Genomic DNA, 20,474 nt, shown 5'->3' with positions numbered 1-20,474 from the left:
CTGCCATGCCACCCCACACCTGCTGCCAAGGTCATATACGCCTGCCTGCCTGCCACCCAACACCTGCTGCAAGGGCACACCTCTAATGCTACCCTACACCTGCTGTCAAGGTCATACACATACCTATCATTCCACCCTATACCTGTCAGGGTCACACACGTCATACCAGCCTACATCTGTCGAGGTCAATCACCTGTCACACCAGGGGAAAGGGACAGGCAAGGGTGTGGGCGTGACGGGTGGAGGGGCGTGATTCACTGCCTGTCACGGCCTCCCTCACCAGTACAACCTGTCTGCCGCCCTGTCACAACTACAACTTATCTGCTTAATATATTACAACTATAACCAGTCTACTTTATCATAAACAATGTCTGCTGCTGCCTGTTTAAGCTATCACACCTCTGTCTCACGTCACGACTACAACTTATCTGTCACTGCCTGCTTCACCTGTTACAACCACACTATCTACATTTGTTACTTTGTCTGCTTTATGTCAACACCTCAACCTGTCTGCAGGTACTTGCTTACTTCATCACAACCTATCTGCCGTTGTCTGCTTGGCATGTCAACAACCGCTCTCCGTGTACCCACTTCTTGCTACACACGTCAACAACAACTTAACACAAGTGATACTCATTACGAATTATCAACTTCATATAAAATAAAAAGTAAACAACAATGCCACAACGCCTTCTGTATCCGTCCATCATGCTTTAATGATAGATTAAAACCATCGAGTACTGTAAAACGTGAACTAACATGATTGTATTATAACAGGAAAAACATATCAACAAATGTCTTACACAGAACAAGTTATTATCGTATGGTGGTGCAGGTATACAGGTAAGGTATAAACGTATAATAATACACAAGAACAAGTTTACAATGCAAGAAGTACACTGAAGGAAAGTGCGCTCCCCGCTGTGGCTGGCGGCGAAGCAACTTTCCTACCTCCCCATACTCCAGTACTCTTGGGCCTCAAAACAACCACGTTCATTCACTGGCCGCAGTCAATACGTGACATTTTCACCAAGCCACTAATGAGTATAAAGATGTAACCAGAGTTTTAAGCCGGTAATCTTTTGTGTCTTCAAGTAATACATAATTTTCTAGGTGTATTTTTCATGGTTCTCAAAACAATACAACTGCCAACATCATAATTCAGTAGCCTCACCGATCACTGTGGTTTTCACTCAAGGTTGTCACCGAGGGTAAGTGTCGGGTGTGAGAGGAGGCTGGCGCACCCTCCCTCGGTCACTGCTCGAGCCACACTATTGCTGCGGCCATCACCTTACTTCGCCTTTAGGTCGCGGTGTCTGCAGTTGCCACGTGTTAATTTCAAGCCATGAAAATGGCATCGATGTTTAATGTCAATATCTTATTTGTATTCCCTCTTTACGTTTCTCAACAATAGTTAAAGTTTACATACAAGCCTGGATATAAAACAACGCTGATTAATTTCAGATGGACATTTATCTTGCAGCCCACGAGGTCATCCCATCAATGGCGACGCGCCAAGACTAACTGGTAACCGAACCCTCCTGAGGTGCCATGCGTCGTCGCCGATAACAATTACCTATATATCATCCCCAAACATATAATAAGCAACAACGGCTGTAGCTACTAAGGCAATAATACATATGTATAATAAGTGATTCAATACAGGAGTAACAGGAAAGGGAGAAACATGGCGAGCAGGAGGTGGTGCAGGGCGCTGTACATCGATCTACCAGACACTGCTACCTGCCAGAAGTTAGATGATGTCCGGTTTTCACTCGCACTCACATCTTGGTAAATTGATTCTACAATATTAATGACCGGGCAATTATTTATAAATTAATTCCTTTATTCAATTATTAATAGGCGTTATCAGTTGCCAGGCTTCTACTCTAGTTGTGTTTTAGTAAGTAGTAATAATTAATCCCTTTCCACGTGATACAAAATGGTATATGTGTTGCATGCTGGAAACTCGTGATCCCTCAATGACATAACTTATTATATTTCTGTTAAAACTATTGATAATTATTCAAGTGAGCCAAATTACTGTACACTTGGTCATGACGTCATTAATATACACATCAAAGATAACAGTAAAACGTTTATTGTCGACCACCAGAGAAATTATTTTAACATTCACCTCGTTATTATAGATCAAACTTTTCATTATATATTTGTTTAAGGCCTCATAATAGACTACAAAACATAACAAAAAAATAAAACAAGTTCCTGCAGCTCGCCTCCAGTAAACCACTCAACAAACATCACAAACAACTCGTAAGTAATGCCACAAAACCCACGCAAATAATAACAATTCTCTTATCAGTTAAATAAAGAATGTATTAGCACCGAGAGAGCTGAACCGACAACCCAAGACTCATATAAATACAGCAGTTACCCCACAATGAAACTCTTAACATTAAACTTTAGATATAATAACAAACAAACGCAACGAAAAAAAAAATTAAGAAGCTCATGAATAATAATTAAGACAAAAACAAACAAATATAAACACCCCGATAATTACCCCAAATAAATACTCATCCGAACACAAAAGTATAATTGAAAAATGAACAAGTACTTAACTGACTAGCTAGAGTGAGATATGTAATATTTTTAAGTGATGATGGACGAGTGTAATTTACTAACATTATTACGCGTTATGACCTTAGCTGTTTATGCAAAGTAATAACATTATAACGTCAACGGGGTGGGTGGGGATGAATGAGGGGTGGTTGAGTGGATTGGGTGTGAGTGAGGGGTGGTTGAGTGGATTGGGGGTGAGTGAGAGGTGGTTGAGTGGATTGGGGGTGAGTGAGGGTGTGGTTGAGTGGATTGGGGTGAGTGAGGGTGTGGTTGAGTATTGGGGGTGAGTGAGTGAGGGTGGTTGAGTGGATTGGGGGTGAGTGAGGGTGTGGTTGGATTGGGGTGAGTGAGGGGTGGTTGAGTGATTGAGGGTGGTTGAGTGGACTGGGGGTGAGTGAGGGGTGGTTGAGTGGATTGGGGGTGAATGAGGGGTGGTTGAGTGGATTGGGTGTGAGTGAGAGGTGGTTGGGTGGACTGGGGGTATGGGTAAGTGAGGGGTGGGGGTGGATAATTTAAGCTATAGAACAAAAGGACCAGTTAAAACTAATATAAAAATATACCAAGCCACTCTCTATCTTAACTAGATACGGCCACCCTCTCCTGACACATACCAACACTCACATATCGTCACCTGGATGTAACGTAAAATATCCTCTTATTCTCGTTTAGTTACTAGAAATCTCACGGAGGGTTGTTGAGAATGTTCACACGAGATATTGATTATATACATGTAAATTACAGTACAACACACTGCCATAAATATTGTATTGCCAAAGTCATATAACAATAGGGTAGTCACGACACGTCAGCCTCTACCACCGTCGACCATATGGCTGTGTACAGTGTGTCTTCCTCTACCACCTGCCTCCACACACACACATAACAACCCTCACTTCATCTACTCTTAAAAAGCAACAACATAACGTACTTGTTGGTAAAATTCGACAGCTAAACTTCATTCATTATGTTCTAGCTATATTTTAGTTAACCCAATATTTGTCTTTCCTTTCCTTTTGCAAATGATATGAACCAACCAAACTTAACCTAACCTAACCACAACTGTGTTAAGGATTATTAGATTACATTTACCATACAGTACGTGATTCATGTCTGAAATAGTTTAAACATTCGCCATCCGGATAATTTTCCAACATGGTACCATACATCTTGCCCCGGAGGAACTTACACTAGGGAAGATAATAAGAGCTGTAGTACCTCAACCTTGGCTGCTGCTCACCAAACACTCTTGCTTCATTTCTCTACACAGCATTGCAGTATAGAACAACACAAACAACAGACATCAAACTGTCCACCTACTGTAAACTCTCCATTGTTGTAAGGTGTGTACAGGTGATTTTATAAAGGTGTAATACTACTAAGCTGTGTGTGGCTTGTGGTACTGGACACACCTGGTGGTATTTGGAACATCTATAGGTCTTCTAGCACTTTATGGTACACTTTACCCTACATTACAATAATCCTAATGATAAACAAATCATATACCGTCTACATATCCATATTTTATTACTGTATTTATACACAAATACCGTTCAAGTATGAATATAAAACACACTTACTAAACACACCCAGTAATTATGCCTGAATGTATTATTTTTGTGCATTTTCATATAATACAATCCACTTAAAACACTCAATTTACACTGCACAATGACACAGACACAAGTTAATGAACAAATATGTAAGTGTTTCCACCAAAATATAAACAACCACATCAACACACCACAACCATTGTCAAGTTTCACAGTACAGTACAGTATAAGGCTATTTTCATGTTACAATAATTTACCCTTCTAAGGTAGTTCGCCACTTAAATACAAAGTGCACTTAGTAACTTTTTTTAATCCTTACACATAATACAACATTGTTGTGTGTATTGGTTACTTACCTTGTGGTGGGATGACATCAGGCGCGGGATGGGCGGTGATGATGATGGTGCTGTCCGGTGCTGGGGGCGGCGTGGGTGAGGCAGCCAGCTCCTGCTGCTGCCTCTCACCCTCACCTGGGGGCCTCCCTCCTACCCCCGAGGACGCCTCCGAGCCCTCACCGTCGCCCGCTAAAAAAGGCTGTTGCAGATGCGGGCGTGGTGAAGGCGGGGCGGGGGCGGGGGGCAGCGACGGGCTCTGCTGGCACTGACGCTGGTCCTCGCACTCCGTCTCGGGTGAAGGCGGGAGGCCGTCGGCTAAAAAAGGCTGGTGAGGCATATTACTTGGTGGCTGTTGTGGCAGTGGCTGCTGGAGACGTCCCAACTGAATGGGCTTCTTGAATTTTTCTTCCGCTTCGTCCCATTCATAACCTTCTAAACACGTGAGGCCTCGTCGGGTTCTTTCAAGAGTCTCAGAGTGTAGGCCACCAGTGTTTCTGTACTGGTTAGTGTTAATGCGTCCCTCTCGGTAGTCCACTGTGTACTCGTCTAGGTGGAGCTGCTGCAGTCTTTGGTGGTTTGTCTCTTCTGCAACTTGTGATGGTTTGTTTGGTACACTCAGTCTGGCGGGTGGCCTGCCCTCATTACTGCCATCACCTGGCCGTCTTGGTCGCCCTTCGTCCAGGGTTTCCAGTGAACGAGTGTGTCTCAGGGAGGCACGGCGAAGCTGTTCCCGCCACTGGCTATCATCTTCCCAGTCCTGCTCCTCTGGCAAAGTGTCGTGATTGGTAGGACTGCGAAGGTCGAGGTGACTGTGTGAGTCATGGTAGGAAACACGACTAGCAGAACTTTCTTTACTTACTAAACTGTCACGTTTACCCACTTGATAAGGAGGCATAGGAGACATTGGTAAAGGTGAAGTTGCATATGGTGAGGTGGCCCTCTGAGGCAAACTTCCACTGCTATGCAGACTACTAACAGAAGCTCGTTGACTAGTCAACTGTGAGAACGCCCCACGATGAGGAGTAAGTGTAACAGGTGGAGGTGAAGATGGATCAGAATGAAGAGAACTATTTGGGCTTGCTCTCATGCCAAGTGGCACAGATGAGGCAATCTGTGGAACTACAGGCTTTGCCCAGTTTGATGTCTGAGGTAGCCCACTAGCACAGCCCTGCTTCATATCCATAGGAGCTGGTACATTACTGGCCCCTCCCACAAATGACCGAGGTGGGTCATCAAGCAAGCCCTCTAAAGACCGAGTTCTACGGTGGCCCACCGGAGGGCCTGAAATAGGGCTGTCAGTTTTGATTGAGAGACCATGAGGGAAAACATTTTTGGCATCTAGTTCTGGGTCTGGAGTATATGCACGTCGTTTCATTTTTCTTAGGGTGTCAGAGTCATAAACATTACGTTCATCTGGGGATGACACTGTCTTGCCTCCTAGAAACTCTACTGAAGTTCTCAACTCATGTGCGAGCCTCTCGCGTCTTTGTTCAAAGTCTGAAGCACTAGTAATCTGATTGACTTTTCTTCCAATGTCTTGCCTTTTATTTGCCTCAAGATCACGCTGATTATTTAGTTGATATGATCGTGAGCGTGGAGTGCCTATCATGTCCTCCGGTAATGTTACCCCATCATCACGAATTACATCAGAGTAGTAGTAAGGCGCAGAGCGTGGACTGGTCTCACTGCCCACAGATGCATTAGAGGTTGCTCTCAAGTGAACTGGAGCCATGTTGCCCCCACCTGACACAACACTAGCTGTTGGACTCACCACACTCCGAGATGAAGTTTCTGATGATGTTCGTTGATGACTCACATTGAGATGAGCTACAGGGCTGTGCACCCCACGAAGTGCATCAATCATAGGTGACCCTGTTGGTTCAGCATTACCAGGCATTGTCTGGGGAGAGTTCTTTCTCAACAGGGATGTTCTTGGTGCAGGAACATTTTGGTAAGCTGAGAGCTCACTACGTTCTGCATATGGATCAGGAGACTTTGGCCGTGATCCAGTGGAGTTTGATCTCTCTCTCTCTGGTTGTAAAAACATCTTTGCATTTGGAGGAACATTACAATACTCTCTACCAACGGGCACATTTTGATATGAATTGATATGTGGTCGGGCATTATGCTGAAAGCCTTCATTTACATATGGATTTTCAGGTTTACTGGAAGAATAAGAAGTATCTAAATTACTTTGGAAGGAAGAATTGTGATCCAAAGCAGATTTTGGTCTGGCAGAGGGTTCATGTTTGTCCCCTGGAAGAAGTATGTCTTCAGCACACTGAGGGAAAGGTTTCCGTCTGTCCCTCTGGAATTTCTTCTCGGTTGCAGGCATTGTACAGTCCTCTGGGTATGCTGCTGATGCTGGATATCTGTCCTCAGACCTTAGGATAAAGCTATCATCATCGTGTAGACTTTCAAGTGTTTCCTCAAAAACTGGTCTTCTCTTTAGCTTATCTGTATGAAGACTAGTTGATGAGTCAGATTTTTCATATAATCGTCTATCTTTTCCTATTGAAGACCGTGAAGAATTCAGATCTTCTCTAAGGCTGCTCTGACTGACCCTCAATGACCTTGAAGAGCTCAGAGCATTTCGTAAGTGTGGGGGAGGATCTGGAGTTTCCAGATTTTCAAAATCAAAGTTTTTAGCTTTGGGACCTCCAGTGTCCAGCTCATCCATTGGTGGTGGACTCATCGGTATAGGAGGTGGGGGGACAAGGTCAGAATCAGAGGAGTCCTGGGCATCTGGATCACTAGATGGCTCTGCCCCACTAAGGTAATATGATGCTGGCCTGAAAGTGTCGGATAAACTGAAACGTGGGTTGCGAGGAGGCTCGAGGCTGTCTAGGTCCTTTGAGGCTTCGTCATCTGCATCAGAAGAAGCGTTAGACGGAGATTTCAGATCCAGCTTACTGAGTGAAGAGTTTAAAGCAGAATCTGATGGATAAGGTCTATCAGTGCTTGACTGTGCTTTGAGATCATCAGGTTTTTCTGGAATTTGAGGTTTTTCCTCTTCCAAGGGGCCTTCCTTTTCTGAATTTGGAACTTCCATATATATAGCCTCATAATGTGACTGTCCTCTGTATATGTATTCATAGTGCTGAGGGTCATCTTTGTCACCTATCTCATAATATCTTGGGCTCTCTGGAGCGAAGAGCTGCTCGTTAGTAATTTTACTGAAGTCAAATCTGGGAGGAAGGGGAGCACCTGATGCAAGGATTGAGGTACTGTTGGATGATGTGTCTCCACTCATCTCAATATATGTGTGTTCCTCATACTCAGTTTTTGCAAAGGCATCTGGATATACAGGTTCTGGTGTGGGGAGGTGTTTACTGCTGAGACTACTACATGAGCTGGCAGGGGCAAGAATACTTGATCCCTGACCAAGTTTTTTAGGAGGACTCATGGGCAAGTAGTTTTCTTCTGTATATGGATTAGGCCGCATTAAAGGGCTCTGAGGGTCACACGAAGGAGGAAACATTGGAGGTGGAGGAGCTTCCTCCTCTGGAGGTTTATCAAGGTCAATAATGATGGAAGTATCATTATCAGGAAGTGGATAGTTGTGTTTCTCCTGCTCACTATTAAGAGTAGTGTCCATCCAACTAGGCTCTTCACCTCCACTATCACTGTCCTCTTGAACTTTAAGAGACTCCTGTATGGACTCTGCCAAACTCAGCCTCAGATATCCAGGGGTTACTACTGCATCCATATCTCCCCCTAAAGTTGGTTTCTTTGGTGGTCGAGGTGGGGGAACAAGAGGAACCATATCATCCTTTTTACCATCTGCAGACCTTCGGAGTTCAGCTAACACAGAAGACGCGGAAGACAACGCTACTTTCTCTGACCCAGGAGTATAAACATCTTCACACTGTCCTTCATCACTTGAACTTTCATTTGACAACATTTCTGAATCACTGTGGAATTTTTTCCTTGACACATCTTGATTCATATTGACTCTCTCCATGTGTTCTATTGATCTCTCTTCAAAGTTCTTAAGAAGAGCTTTCACTGACCGTGGCTGTGCTGGTTTCTTCATGACGGGAGGCTTGATTGGATTAATCGGCTGTTCATGATGTTTCAGTTCTTCGGGTTTGTTATCATCATCGAACAAAAATTTTCTAATATTTGTTCGGCTCAGCCTCGAGTCCATAATATCTTGTGGGCTTCTCAGTTCTCTGTACTCTATACTTGAAGGTTCTGAACTTGAGTTGTACCTGAGACTTGTTGAAGGACTTTCCTCAGAGGCTGAAGCCCCAATCAGCTCATCTCTTCTCTTGTATTCTGACACATTCTTGACCTGTGCCTCTTGAGCAGTGACCATAGTGGACTCTGAGGTTGCAAACTCAGCCTTCAGGGGAGAAACAAGTGCTTCTGAACTTCTGACTTGAGGTGCAATAGGTTTTAAAGGTTCTTTGAGTGGTTCTCTCATTATGTTCCCAGGATGCTCAATACAATCAACATTGGTCATCTGATTATCTACTCTGGACTTAGATTCATTATGTCTCGATTGGTTGATTTGTGATTCTCCAATACTTTTTACATGATTTTCTTTGGTATCTAAAGCCTTACCAGTGAATTTCTTTATTCGGTCCTGAACTAGGTTCATCTGACTTTGTGTCTGATGTTGAGTTTCCTGCACTATCTTTGGACTCTCTAAGCAAGGCAAAATAGGCGTGGATTTCTTCAGAGAATTGGACATGTTTTTAAAGTTCTCTTGTGGTGTTGGTTCGCGATTCTTCTCTGGGGTGATGTATTCATAGCTATATTCTTTAACAACCTTCGACTCATCAACCTTTGATTTTAAGTCTGGGCCCATCGTTCCCCATGATCTATCAAACTTTTCTGGGCTCCAAGTTTCTGGCCGTCTCCCAGCACGATCATAGCCTCGCCTACGGACGACACTGGAACATTCTGGGCTGCTTTCTAAACTATCTGGACTCCACAAAGAACCTCCTCTGACATTTATCTTTTCATCTCGACGAAGAGACATTTCAGCCCGCAAGGTATCGTAACCACTGTCCGAGTATTTACCAGTGGATGTGGTATCATCTTGTAAGACACTTCTTTGGGACACGTGCAAGTTGACACCATCTGCTTTGTGGGCAGCATGGGAGTCGTATGAAGAGTAGCCCACTGAACTTTCAAGACTTTCTTCTCTTCCTGATGTGCTGTGAAGAAAACTCGTATTAGCTTCAGTGGTCGGTCCTCTTTCTTCTTCGTTGTCTCTCTGTTCATAGAAATTGCTGTTTAATTGGTATTTGTTTTGTGAAGAATTCTGTGTATCGTACGAGGTATTTAAGTCCTTGCTTAACCCCATATTAATAGGGCAATTAGCAGTTTTTTCTTCCTCAAATTTAGTATCATTCATGGCCGGCATTTGTACATCGGACACATAATACGGGTCTCTCGTTGCATAAAACTGATCACTGTACACATAACTTTGTTCATTCTTTCTGGAAACACTCAATGGTTTTTCTGTTTCCAGTTGCCGTAGTTCATACTTTCGCACTTCATCATATTCTTCATGTTTTTCAATAAAAACTGGCTCAGCTCTCTGACTCACTGTCCGCTCATTGTACAAATTTTCAACATCAGAAATATTTGTGGTCCCCCTGGGGGTGCTGAAGTGTTTACCCTCACGTACTTCATTTACAATGTTTATGTTTACATAATCGGGGCATGACATGGTAGTATCTGTAGCAGGTAACTGTTGGGGCACATAGTGGTCACTATTGTTCTCACTCACATTATCTCTAGAACTTTCTCTAAAGTCTTCAGATCTTTCTTCAGGATCACATCCCCTACCCTCTAAGGCAGATCCAATCCTCCGGCCATCGCGGCTCAGGTCAGCACTGCTCCTTCGAGAGTTACGTCTGGTCCTTTTTCGTGTTTCACGCTCCTCCAACATATCTGTGGGCCATATCTCGATCAGCCACATAAACATGGCATCGGGATTAGTCTTCAATGTTAGTAAGTCTTCATGCTTCTAGTAGTGGTGAGTAATTACTCTCATGTCCAAGAAAGACAAGCAACAATGATCAAGGCAAAAGCAGCCCTTGCATGCTTAGCATTGTGCCGGGTTAAACAGCTGAATTCTGGTCTCAGCAGATAGATGATTAGTTGGCAACAGGCAGCCTCCAGACAAGCTTATTGCAAGATCACTTTGGTCCATGCTATGGCCCGAAATTCACTCCAGGTAAAGATTCATATCCCAGGAAATCTAAGCAAGATCTGAACATGCCACTTGAAGACCTTAACTTTACCAACTACGAAACAAGTTCAGGCTTCTAATGCTTCCAATACAGGTACGGAATGAGTCACATGACAGACAGACACATGTGTGTTCTATCAATGACTTGCTATAGAATGCCTCAAGTGTTTTGTTAGTTCAAAGAAATTAATGACAAGTAGTTATATTATTCTGACAATAAACTGTATTTCAAGTCATATAATGAAACCTGAATCACCAGTAACATGCAAGTATTTTTCTCCAGTTCATAAATCACACAGAAATTTACAAAGACTCTGTATGGATTATCACAGTTCATATCACCACTATTAGATCTACCATACCAGAATTTCAGTTAGAGTAAAGTTCTTAAAGAGAATATGTGATACTTAATGTCTCAAGACACTTCACATATACCACTGTCAACTTAGAAAGGCTACAGAAGATACCAAATACCACCAAATGCCCTGAAGCAGCAATGTGTGAGTTTCCTACCACACTGTGTTAGTAAAGCGATAGACGAGGATAAATTTAACAAAGATACACGTACTCCAGACAATACAGTAGTAAAACAATAAAAATAAATATGTTTTAAAACAAAATAAATTACCATTAGTGAAATCTGATATGAGATATAGTATATGACAGGCCAATTATAAAACACGGTGCACAGTACTTACCATCTTCATCTGATGAATAGCTGTTGTATCGTGAGGCCGAAGTGGATCTTCGTGGGTCACCTCCGCTGACGTGCCGGGTCCTAGAGTTCTCTCTTCGTCCTTCTCGCCTCTTGTTACTACTGCTATCTGAGCCCGGGTGTGATGAGCCACCTTGAGGGGCTGGCCTCTCAATAAGCATTGCACTGGCTGGACTTATAGCACCCTGATTCACAGAACCATAGTTCATGGGTCCCTGATTTGTAGGATGATTACAAGTTACCCAATCAGTTTGATTTGATGGTCCCTGGGGGTGACCTGGCACTGCACTTGCTGGGTAACCATGGGGCATGCCTGCCATGGATCCCAAAGATGACTTTAGTCCTGACTCCATGCCAAGTAAAAGACTCTGGGAGTGAGCATGACCTTGCATAACTTTTGTTCTGGCTTCTTGAGTCACCAGTTCATTCAGCACCTGTTGTGGAGGAAAAAATCTATAAGACAGAGTGAAGACCTTAAATAAATACTGACAAATTCACATCAACTATTTTTGATGTGCTGTACTGTACTGTACTAATTTATTTTATTACCACTGCTTTTAAAGGTTTAAAAGAATAATAAATTTAACACACAAAGGTTGGGAGGTAAAGATTAAACAACATTCAGTATAATACATATATTAATTGGCTGAGCAGTACTGTATAAAGGAATATGAAGAAGCATGCAGTAACTAATGTGCATGAGGAGTTTATATATACATCCTGACAGTAGAAATTTATAAATTACAAACTGAGGACAATATAAAGAATCACCCATAATAAGATCACTGAGATGGAATATAGTGAACAGATGGATTCATTATACATCTTCATGGTATTAAAACAAATATATGTCAGCATACAGTATCTGGTTTAACACTGCAGTATTATTGCAAAACATAATCTATTTATCAATAAGCATGTGAGTTATTCATTTCTACAGCCAAAGAAAAAACATTTAAATCCCATTCAGCTGAATAAAAAATCAATAGTAAAATCTATCATATTTCTCTTATCCTTTTTCAGTTACACAAACCTGTTGTCTATATGCCTCATTGTTTGTCCGGGGCTGCGGCATAGCAGTTGCATCTGGACGAGAATTAGTCTTGCGTGTTAAAGGAGACTGTAGCATGCGTTGCTTCCATTCAAGCAGTCTTTTCATGGATTCTTCTCTCTGTAAAATAAAATACAGTAAATCATTCTGAACATTGCTGTAATCAAATATACAGGCGGCCCCCCAAATTCGAGGGGCGTTGGGTTCTCAAAATGGCCGCGAATAACATTTGCGGACGAGGGGGGGGGGGTTACATTTTTACTTGTGTACAAGGAAATGTACATTCCCCTATGTGTTTGCCCTTAGAACAATTATTAATTTTACCTGGAGTATTTTAAATGGAGTGTGTGTGTGTGTGTGTCTACACACACACATACACACTTATTTACAATACTGTACAGGAAAAGGAAATTACTGTCTCTAGAACGAATGACTCCCTGTCCCAGCCGTGAAAATGATGGCAACTTTAAAACTACCCACAGACATTCTTGGGTACATCCAGGGTGTCATCCTTGAATAACCGAGAACCACGAAGTAAAAATACGCGAACTTGGGGGGCCCCCTGTATATTATGATTTACAAAAGTATCTAAACATCCAATGAAACTAGTAGCATAGAATAATTCCTGCAAAACTGCTTATAAAGTGTTTTAAGTCACTTTAAAGAAGTAATAGGCAGGTTTGGCCTTCTATAATACTGTACTGTACAGTAAATTACTGTATATGTCTTACCTGTTGCAGCTTCTTGCTGTCTCCATCTGAGCCATCATCTGGCAAAGAAGTATTCATCATATCATCCTGTAACCGATGACGAGGTAACCTTGCTGACGCTGATCGCATGAAATTGTTATTGACACTACCATTTGGAGAAGCACTATTAGGGTAACTGCCTGGTGGTGTAGGAACACTGTTCAGAGTAGTATTCGGTGAAGTCTCGTGTTTATAGAGCTGCTCCTCGTGGTTGTATGTCCGACGAGGGTCGAGAGAGGGGTCCTGCCGGTGATTCTGCCTTGTATCTGGTCTTCTGTCTTGTCGACCATCTTGCCTAGGCACGTGTCTTGGGTCATGTCTGGGAAACTGCCTGAGATCTGACCATGCATCTTGACCACTTTCTTGCCTCGGAATTTCTTTTAAATCTTGGGTGGCAGCACCACGCCTTAAACTATTAGTAGAACTGGTAGGTGTAGGGGTGGTAGATGGTTTATGTGGAGTGTACAGGTCAGGTGTGGTAGCACCAGCAGGTGGTACACGCTGAGGTACACCCCCAAGGGGATTATGTACATGATGGTGATCACTGCCTGGACTTTCTCCTCGTCCTGCTGGAGAATATCGTGAAGCAGATCTACTGTGCATGTGCGAATGGTACAGCGATGACTGTCTCATCTTCTGAGCATAGTTCTCCTCCGACCAGTGGTCTAACTCACTCTGACCAACTGAAGACTTTGGTCTCACTTCATCAGGTCTAGGAAGATCCCCACCACTACCACGCCGATAAGACCACATGTTGCTATTACCGTGCCTGCGGTCGTAGTCGAGGAAATCTGCACTATGTGGGCGAGGAGGTCCCGGTGGGCGGTGACGGTGATGAGAGTCCGGATGAGAGACTCGAGGAAGAGTGTCGTCTTGCCGACAAAAGTTTGATCTTACTGGTTCTGAAAGCTGTAGCTCTTCAGACAGTCTTGTTCCACCACTTCTTGAAGAAGCGAAAGAATCTCGCTGGTCCGGTCTTCGAACAGGGCTATGAGGAATAGAGTTTGACCCGTTACTGTCCCCATAAACATCTTCATAGTCTCCACGGCCTCCACCTGCTGTCACCCCATATGCATCTGGCGTCCTTCGCTCAGCGGCAGGAGGGTGATAGTGTAGACCTCGACCATCTGGAGTGCGTGATTCAACTGTGCCATTCCCACCACCACCACCACCATGATCAGTGTATGTCCGTGGATCCCGTTCGTCTCGTTCTGGCGATCGTTCTGGAGAGGTACTATAATCCCGGGATGAGTTTAAACGCTTAGGTTTGGGTGGTGCATTGGCATAAAGAGGCTGGCGGTCCCCAGGCCGTAAGATTACAGATGAATCACACGATGTATTCAGTCGATCACCCTGCACACGTGACGACTCACTTGCCTGCAAAAAGGATTAAAGTTTAATTTTGTATTTCTGTTTGCTGTCATCACTAATTAAAAACAGATAAAGAGAGATCTGATTATGGTTATACAAAATAGCTTTAATGGTGATGAGTCAAATTAAGATGAGTACAAGTGTGACTAAGCACTACTGTATTGGTAAACAACAATGTTGTCATCGAGGTTTGTTGTACATAACAGAGAATTTTGCTTATGAGAACAAGTACATAAGTTGGTTAGCAATGAGGCATTTGAGTCATTAAAAAATATCTTAACTACAGCACTCATATCAATGGGGCAGCCTAAAAAAAGAGGTCAGTGTCGTCTGTATCTATTTAAAGTTATTAGCCATTTATATCCACACCACAGCTCAAATGCAAAAAGAGTTATCATGTTTAAACTAGGCAGATATTCATAATAGTAACCCCCTAAAGTTCCTTTGATTGCCGGGTCAAAAACTAATAGGTTGGGTCATAAATTTGAGAGATGCACCAACTGGTAAGAACTGACATCATCCTTAAGTTCAACATATTTTTTTCAGTCCATAAAACTGATACAATATACCCAAGTACAAGCTTCACTGAGCCCCTAAAGCAATTTCACTTAAATTTCTCAAACCAAAGAAACCTTCCCTAGTTCATCTTCCTTTTCTAAAACCACTTTTGCATTGTGATAATCCAAATATTCTGGTAGTTACTCCTGAGCACCGTCTAATGTGGAACTACTGAAGGTTCAATAGCCTACCATGTTATCTAGAGTCTCCTTGAAAATAAGATGTGGGACGAATTGGTAGTCTCCATGACCTTTGACCTTCCAGTTCACCTAAAACATCCGAAAACTAATCCGGTCTAGAGCTACAAGAAGTGTCAGTTATGTAAACATGACCAATGTCCATGTACTGAATTTACTCGAGATAATTTATCTACAAGATCAAGATGAATGGAAGGGAGAACGAACAAGCATAAATGTCTGCTACAGTATATACTGAACTGCCTTACTCATACTGAGGGATGTACAAATAATCATGTTACTCACACATAAGATTTTTACTTGGTACATTGTAAAATTACAGTGCTCTATATGGTAAAGTTTTACTTTCGGACAACATGGGAATCCTAGAAATGTTATCTTTGCAATCAATAGTTCAGACAATTCTAACATACTTTTTTTCTATGACGTTTCCCTCGCAAATGACCTGACCTAATCTCCTAACTGGGGGGGGGGATGTCTGTCCCCCCCCCCGGCATATGTAAGTAGTTTGCGAAGAAACGTGATGGAAGAGAAGTGACTTAGATAGTGGAAACTACTGATTCCAATACAGTAGTTAAATTCCTAAGATTCCCCGGATGACCGAAACTAAAATAATACCCATTATATATAGCGTTAAGTGACAATGGTACACACTACCCACAGTAAATATTGTTTTCCCTTTATGACTACTGTAACTGAGGGAGAGAATGAGTGTGTGGGTGGGTGTGTGGGAGAACAAGTGGCATATTGTACTGAGCTTTAGTCTGGTTCAGTGTGTGGACCCTGAGCACTGGCCACACTACTAACAGCTACATTAAGTTTGACTGGATTGAGCTTATTAGGAGTTTAGGACTGGGGCACATTACCCCAGTCTTAATGGTTAGATTGGAATCTACTAGAGCTGGGGTCTAATACTGTACAGCTAGACTCCAATCCTAGTGGATAGGTTGTTAGCTACCGGGACTGGACCATATGACCAGAAACAGTGTGAGGGAGGGGAAGATACTGACCTCGTCGAGGGACCTGCCGTCAGGTGACCGATGGTACCTGCGGGAGCGGTACCCGTGGAAACCGGAGTCGCTCTCGTCTGCCGAGGGCGAGGCCGTCGACGCCAGAGACGACACAGACGGCCTCTCGCTGCGTCGGGCGCTGCTCCCGCTGCTCCACTTCTCCTCCAGGCTGTGGAACAACACACGCAGTTAAAACAATGCACCACTACTTAACGACGTTACTCATGGTCTCCTTTATATAACAATGACAAATATATTTTGTATACAACATAACAATACACTGCCATGCCAGCAGTACACTATTACACACTGTTATTAAATAAGACAGTAATAACATTTGAGAAAAAATATAGAACTAAGAACGCATGAGCAGAAAAAAATTAATTTATCCTTAACATCTGATGACAAGCATAATACCACCTAACACAATTTAATAAAAAAAATATTCTACGCACTTCTTATAAAAGCATCTGTAATTTTGTATCGTTAATTCCAATACCGGTATTACACTTGTCATGTCGCAATACATGGCCAAAAACTTCACAACTTGGCAGCGAGGGAACATTACACCATCTAACACAACTTCACAACAAAAATATTCGAATCACCATCACCACGCACGAGATATATTTCACTTTGAATACAGAACAAGATAAGTCATCTTCCCTCCCCCACCATTAATGTATTCTGAGGCAGGGACTTCCGATCCTCCCGTGAGACGACTATTAAACGCAGAACAAAGGCAACACACACACACACACACTCGGAGGGGAGGTGGGGGGACTTGGTCATATATTCCATGTGGCGCACCTGACCGACTAGTTTTTAATACACTGGGGGTTAAATTGAACACTGGTGTCTTAAAATTTCATCATCATATTAAAACCAGAGAAATATCCAATGGCTGTGGACTAGACAGCTTCACCTACACCTCTATCCCGATTATTGTAATGTTGATCAAAATAATTTAATTAAGTCAACATTCTGGCTGTTGTTAAGTTGAAAAAACAAAATACGATCATCTTCAGGTGTCTGGTCAAAATAGCAATCTCAATTGTAATTTATGTTCGGGTTGGGACGCATTAAAACTGGGTCCCATTACGACTGGGGCCTATTATGGCTAGAACACAATACGAGAAGGGTTTGGTAATTACGACTGGGCCCCATCTGACCTACAACCAATACGTTATGCTTTCTTTGTTAAGGGGAGTCTACGGTGGACGCTTAGTGGAGAGAAACGTATCATCCAACAACACACTTCAGGTTGTGGGTGAGGCGGCGGCAACCTGACAACAATGGCAGGTGAGGGAGGGAGGGAGGGAGGGAGGAAGTGGAGGTCAACCCCTAGGTGGGAGTGGTACCTGAGGGGAGGGGGAGGGAGGGAGGTGTCATCCTCAAGGTGTGGGTGGGTGGGATTGGTACCTGGCGGGAGGGGTGTGCATTCTACAGGTGTGGGTGGGGTGTAGCTGGTATGAGGGAGAGAGAGGGGTGGGGGGAGAAGAGAAAGCAGAGGAGGGAAAGCGAGAGAAAGAAAACAGGGAAAAGTAGAGTGAGACAAAAGGGCAAGGAATGGAAGAGAGGGAAGGGGAGGGAAGTGGAGATAGCTGTCAGAAAAGGAAGGGAAGGTAGAGGATGGAACAATAAGGGAGAGAAGGTCAGAAGAGGGAAGTAGAAAGGACGGAAGGACTAGGGAGAGGAAGGGAAGGGGTGTAAGGGAGGGGGGGGAGGTCGGTGATTACATCATTTTACTCCCTCCACACACACACAGTAGCTGCCGGGAAGGTCAGTGGCTGCAACATCATTACCATCATCATCATCAAGAAAACAACAACCACCACCTCCACCACAACACCAAGGGCGAGTATCAAGGCTCTTGTGATGATGATGGGTGCTTGAACAAAATCCAGATACCAGCATAAGTGGACAAATCATCTCAAGCGAAGGTTAAAATAGGTTAAATTAGGTCAGGTTAAGCTTGATTGGGTAATGTTAGGTTAAATCGGACATGATTAGATTAGGTTTAGTTGGATTATGTTAGCTTAACCCAACACCAACGCATCTATACACTAAATTCATCCTAACTTAACCCACAAATCATCAAACACACACACACACACACCCGCCTCTCCCTCCCTCACTCAACAAACCCAACACAGCGCCAACTAACTCTGAGAAAAGGATAAAAAAAACTAATGACACACTCCATGCGCCAGGCAGCCCAGGGTTCACACGCTCACTCCTGGCAGCGTGCATTGGAAGAAGTTCTCGTTACTTGAATTTTCGTTGTTAACTAATTTGATAATAAAATCGACTTTAAAATTAAAATCACTGGGATATTAAAGTAAAAAATACATATTGGAATATATGTGTAAATTCCGTAATAAATATATATAGAACCGTTGGAAATTTAAGGATATTTTTCTCGGGTACAAGGTGAAATAATAAATCTCGAGGGTTACGTTGCAGAGCGAGCTGTTCGTTTTGTCTTGCCCGCGGATACAAATGATAAGACGTCAAGCAGTCATTGTAATATGCCTCACCCCCTTGTGTGGTTCTCTGACACTACCTGAGTTATGATACTATTAACACAAATGGTATTTGTTTATTTCGTGTAGCAGACGATTTAATTTTATTTACGTTACTTAAAAAAATACAACTTTCCTGCTTTTTAGTCCGTGTACTTTTAACACGTGATTTCTTAATATTTGAGGTAACTTTTTTAAATACTTTTGATAATTTGACGAATCTAATCAGTTCACGTGAAGAGAGTTCTAGTACATGTAAGGTGGTGACGTGATAAGTAGTAATAAAACGAGTGATGACGTGATAACTGATGAGTGGTGACGTAAAGAGTAATAATACGATGAGAGACGTGACGAGCGGTGACGTCAGATGTTTTGACATGACTCGTGGCGGGGAGGCAGGCCATTGTTGACGCACGACCCTCGGCCTCCTGCCCCTCTCTACTTCCTCCCCCCCAGTCGTGTCATCAATAGCACCGTTTCCTCTTAGTACCACGTCCTGGTAAACGATTTTGGCGGAACAATACGTTGAACCACCGGTGGCCTAAATCACCGTCAGCAAGAGTCGTAAAAAACAAGAGTAAGATGACACAACGGACGAGTATTGTTGACGTCATTTATAACTTTCTATTTTATGTGTTTAGTAAAATCACATCAGATGAGACAATAGACTATTAGAGAGTCCCTGTCGAGGTTAGGTCCTCCGTGCACGTGTGAGGTCCTCCGTGTATATGTGAGGTCCTCCGTGTATATGTGAGGTCCTCCGTGTACGTGTGAGGTCCTCCGTGTATATGTGAGGTCCTCCGTGTATATGTGAGGTCCTCCGTGTATATGTGAGGTCCTCCGTGTACGTGTGAGGTCCTCCGTGTATATGTGAGGTTCCTGTGTACGTGTGTCGTCCTCCGTGTATAAGTGAGTGCCTGAATTGCCATGTACATAGTATAGTAGAAGAATCCGAGAAAAATAGATTTGAGGACGCTGGTTAACACACACACACACTTTCGTCAATGTCCCTCTGGTGGTCTCCACCAGTACTAACATTATCATCTAATCCAAGTTAGTCATACAGTAAATCCCTCACTACAGTCAAGTTAACACTATTAATACCGACAAAATCTACTAATTAGTTTGTAGTTTGAGTAGAAAATGTTAGAAAGTAGACAAGTAGAGATAGAGACAACCAGTTTACCCCAGATAACTTGTTTACTAAGTACTTGATGACGGACAATGACTCCTGATAACAGCAGCATCACGTGGTTCACCGTTGCTGGGTGTTAAGCGTGGTGCTAAACATAGTAGTGTGGGATAACGTTATTACCTCGCTGACAGTTACCTCCAGAGCAAGCGGAGGAACAGGACTCGTAATAAACTGTGAGATAGAAAGTTATTGCTGAGTTCTACCTTTAACATATCCATAATGGTTTAATTGTACAGGACTTTGTTTATATTAAAAGTTTATCATCTGGAGGGGTACAGCTACCACCACCCACCTCACCTCAACACCCACCCATCACCTCAATACCCACCATCGCCCCCTCCCCTCCCCAGGGTCGTCCCACACCACCAGTACCCCAGACAATTTTTTTTTCTCCCGCAGGTGTCACCCTCCTCCTCCTCCGTGT

General features: G+C 43.1%; 2 protein-coding genes across 11 annotated transcripts in view; both read right to left on the bottom strand.

Moving 5' to 3' along the window:
• Positions 1-1,266, bottom strand: part of LOC121875982 — a 184,235-nt gene extending 182,969 nt beyond the window's left edge. For all 9 annotated transcript variants that reach the window (XR_006090700.1, XM_042380818.1, XM_042380825.1 and 6 more), the window contains exon 1: positions 1,175-1,266. The gene's annotated coding sequence lies outside the window, so the exon portion shown is untranslated. The remainder of the gene's footprint in view (positions 1-1,174) is intronic.
• A 3,200-nt stretch (positions 1,267-4,466) lies between these two features.
• LOC121875969 overlaps positions 4,467-20,474 on the bottom strand; it is a 199,443-nt gene continuing 183,435 nt past the window's right edge. For both annotated transcript variants that reach the window (XM_042380788.1, XM_042380790.1), the window contains 5 exons: positions 16,331-16,499; positions 13,177-14,571; positions 12,428-12,565; positions 11,378-11,828; positions 4,467-10,378 (listed from right to left, as the gene is read on the bottom strand). In XM_042380788.1, coding sequence (XP_042236722.1) covers positions 4,482-10,378; positions 11,378-11,828; positions 12,428-12,565; positions 13,177-14,571; positions 16,331-16,499 — 8,050 coding nt within the window. In that variant the 3' untranslated portion in view covers positions 4,467-4,481. The remainder of the gene's footprint in view (positions 10,379-11,377; positions 11,829-12,427; positions 12,566-13,176; positions 14,572-16,330; positions 16,500-20,474) is intronic.

This window comes from Homarus americanus, unplaced genomic scaffold (genome assembly GCF_018991925.1).
Source record: "Homarus americanus isolate GMGI-L3 unplaced genomic scaffold, GMGI_Hamer_2.0 scaffold42818, whole genome shotgun sequence".
NCBI lineage: Eukaryota > Metazoa > Arthropoda > Malacostraca > Decapoda > Nephropidae > Homarus > Homarus americanus.
Note: the sequence above shows the minus strand (reverse complement) of the source record. Positions and strands in the feature narration are given on the sequence as shown.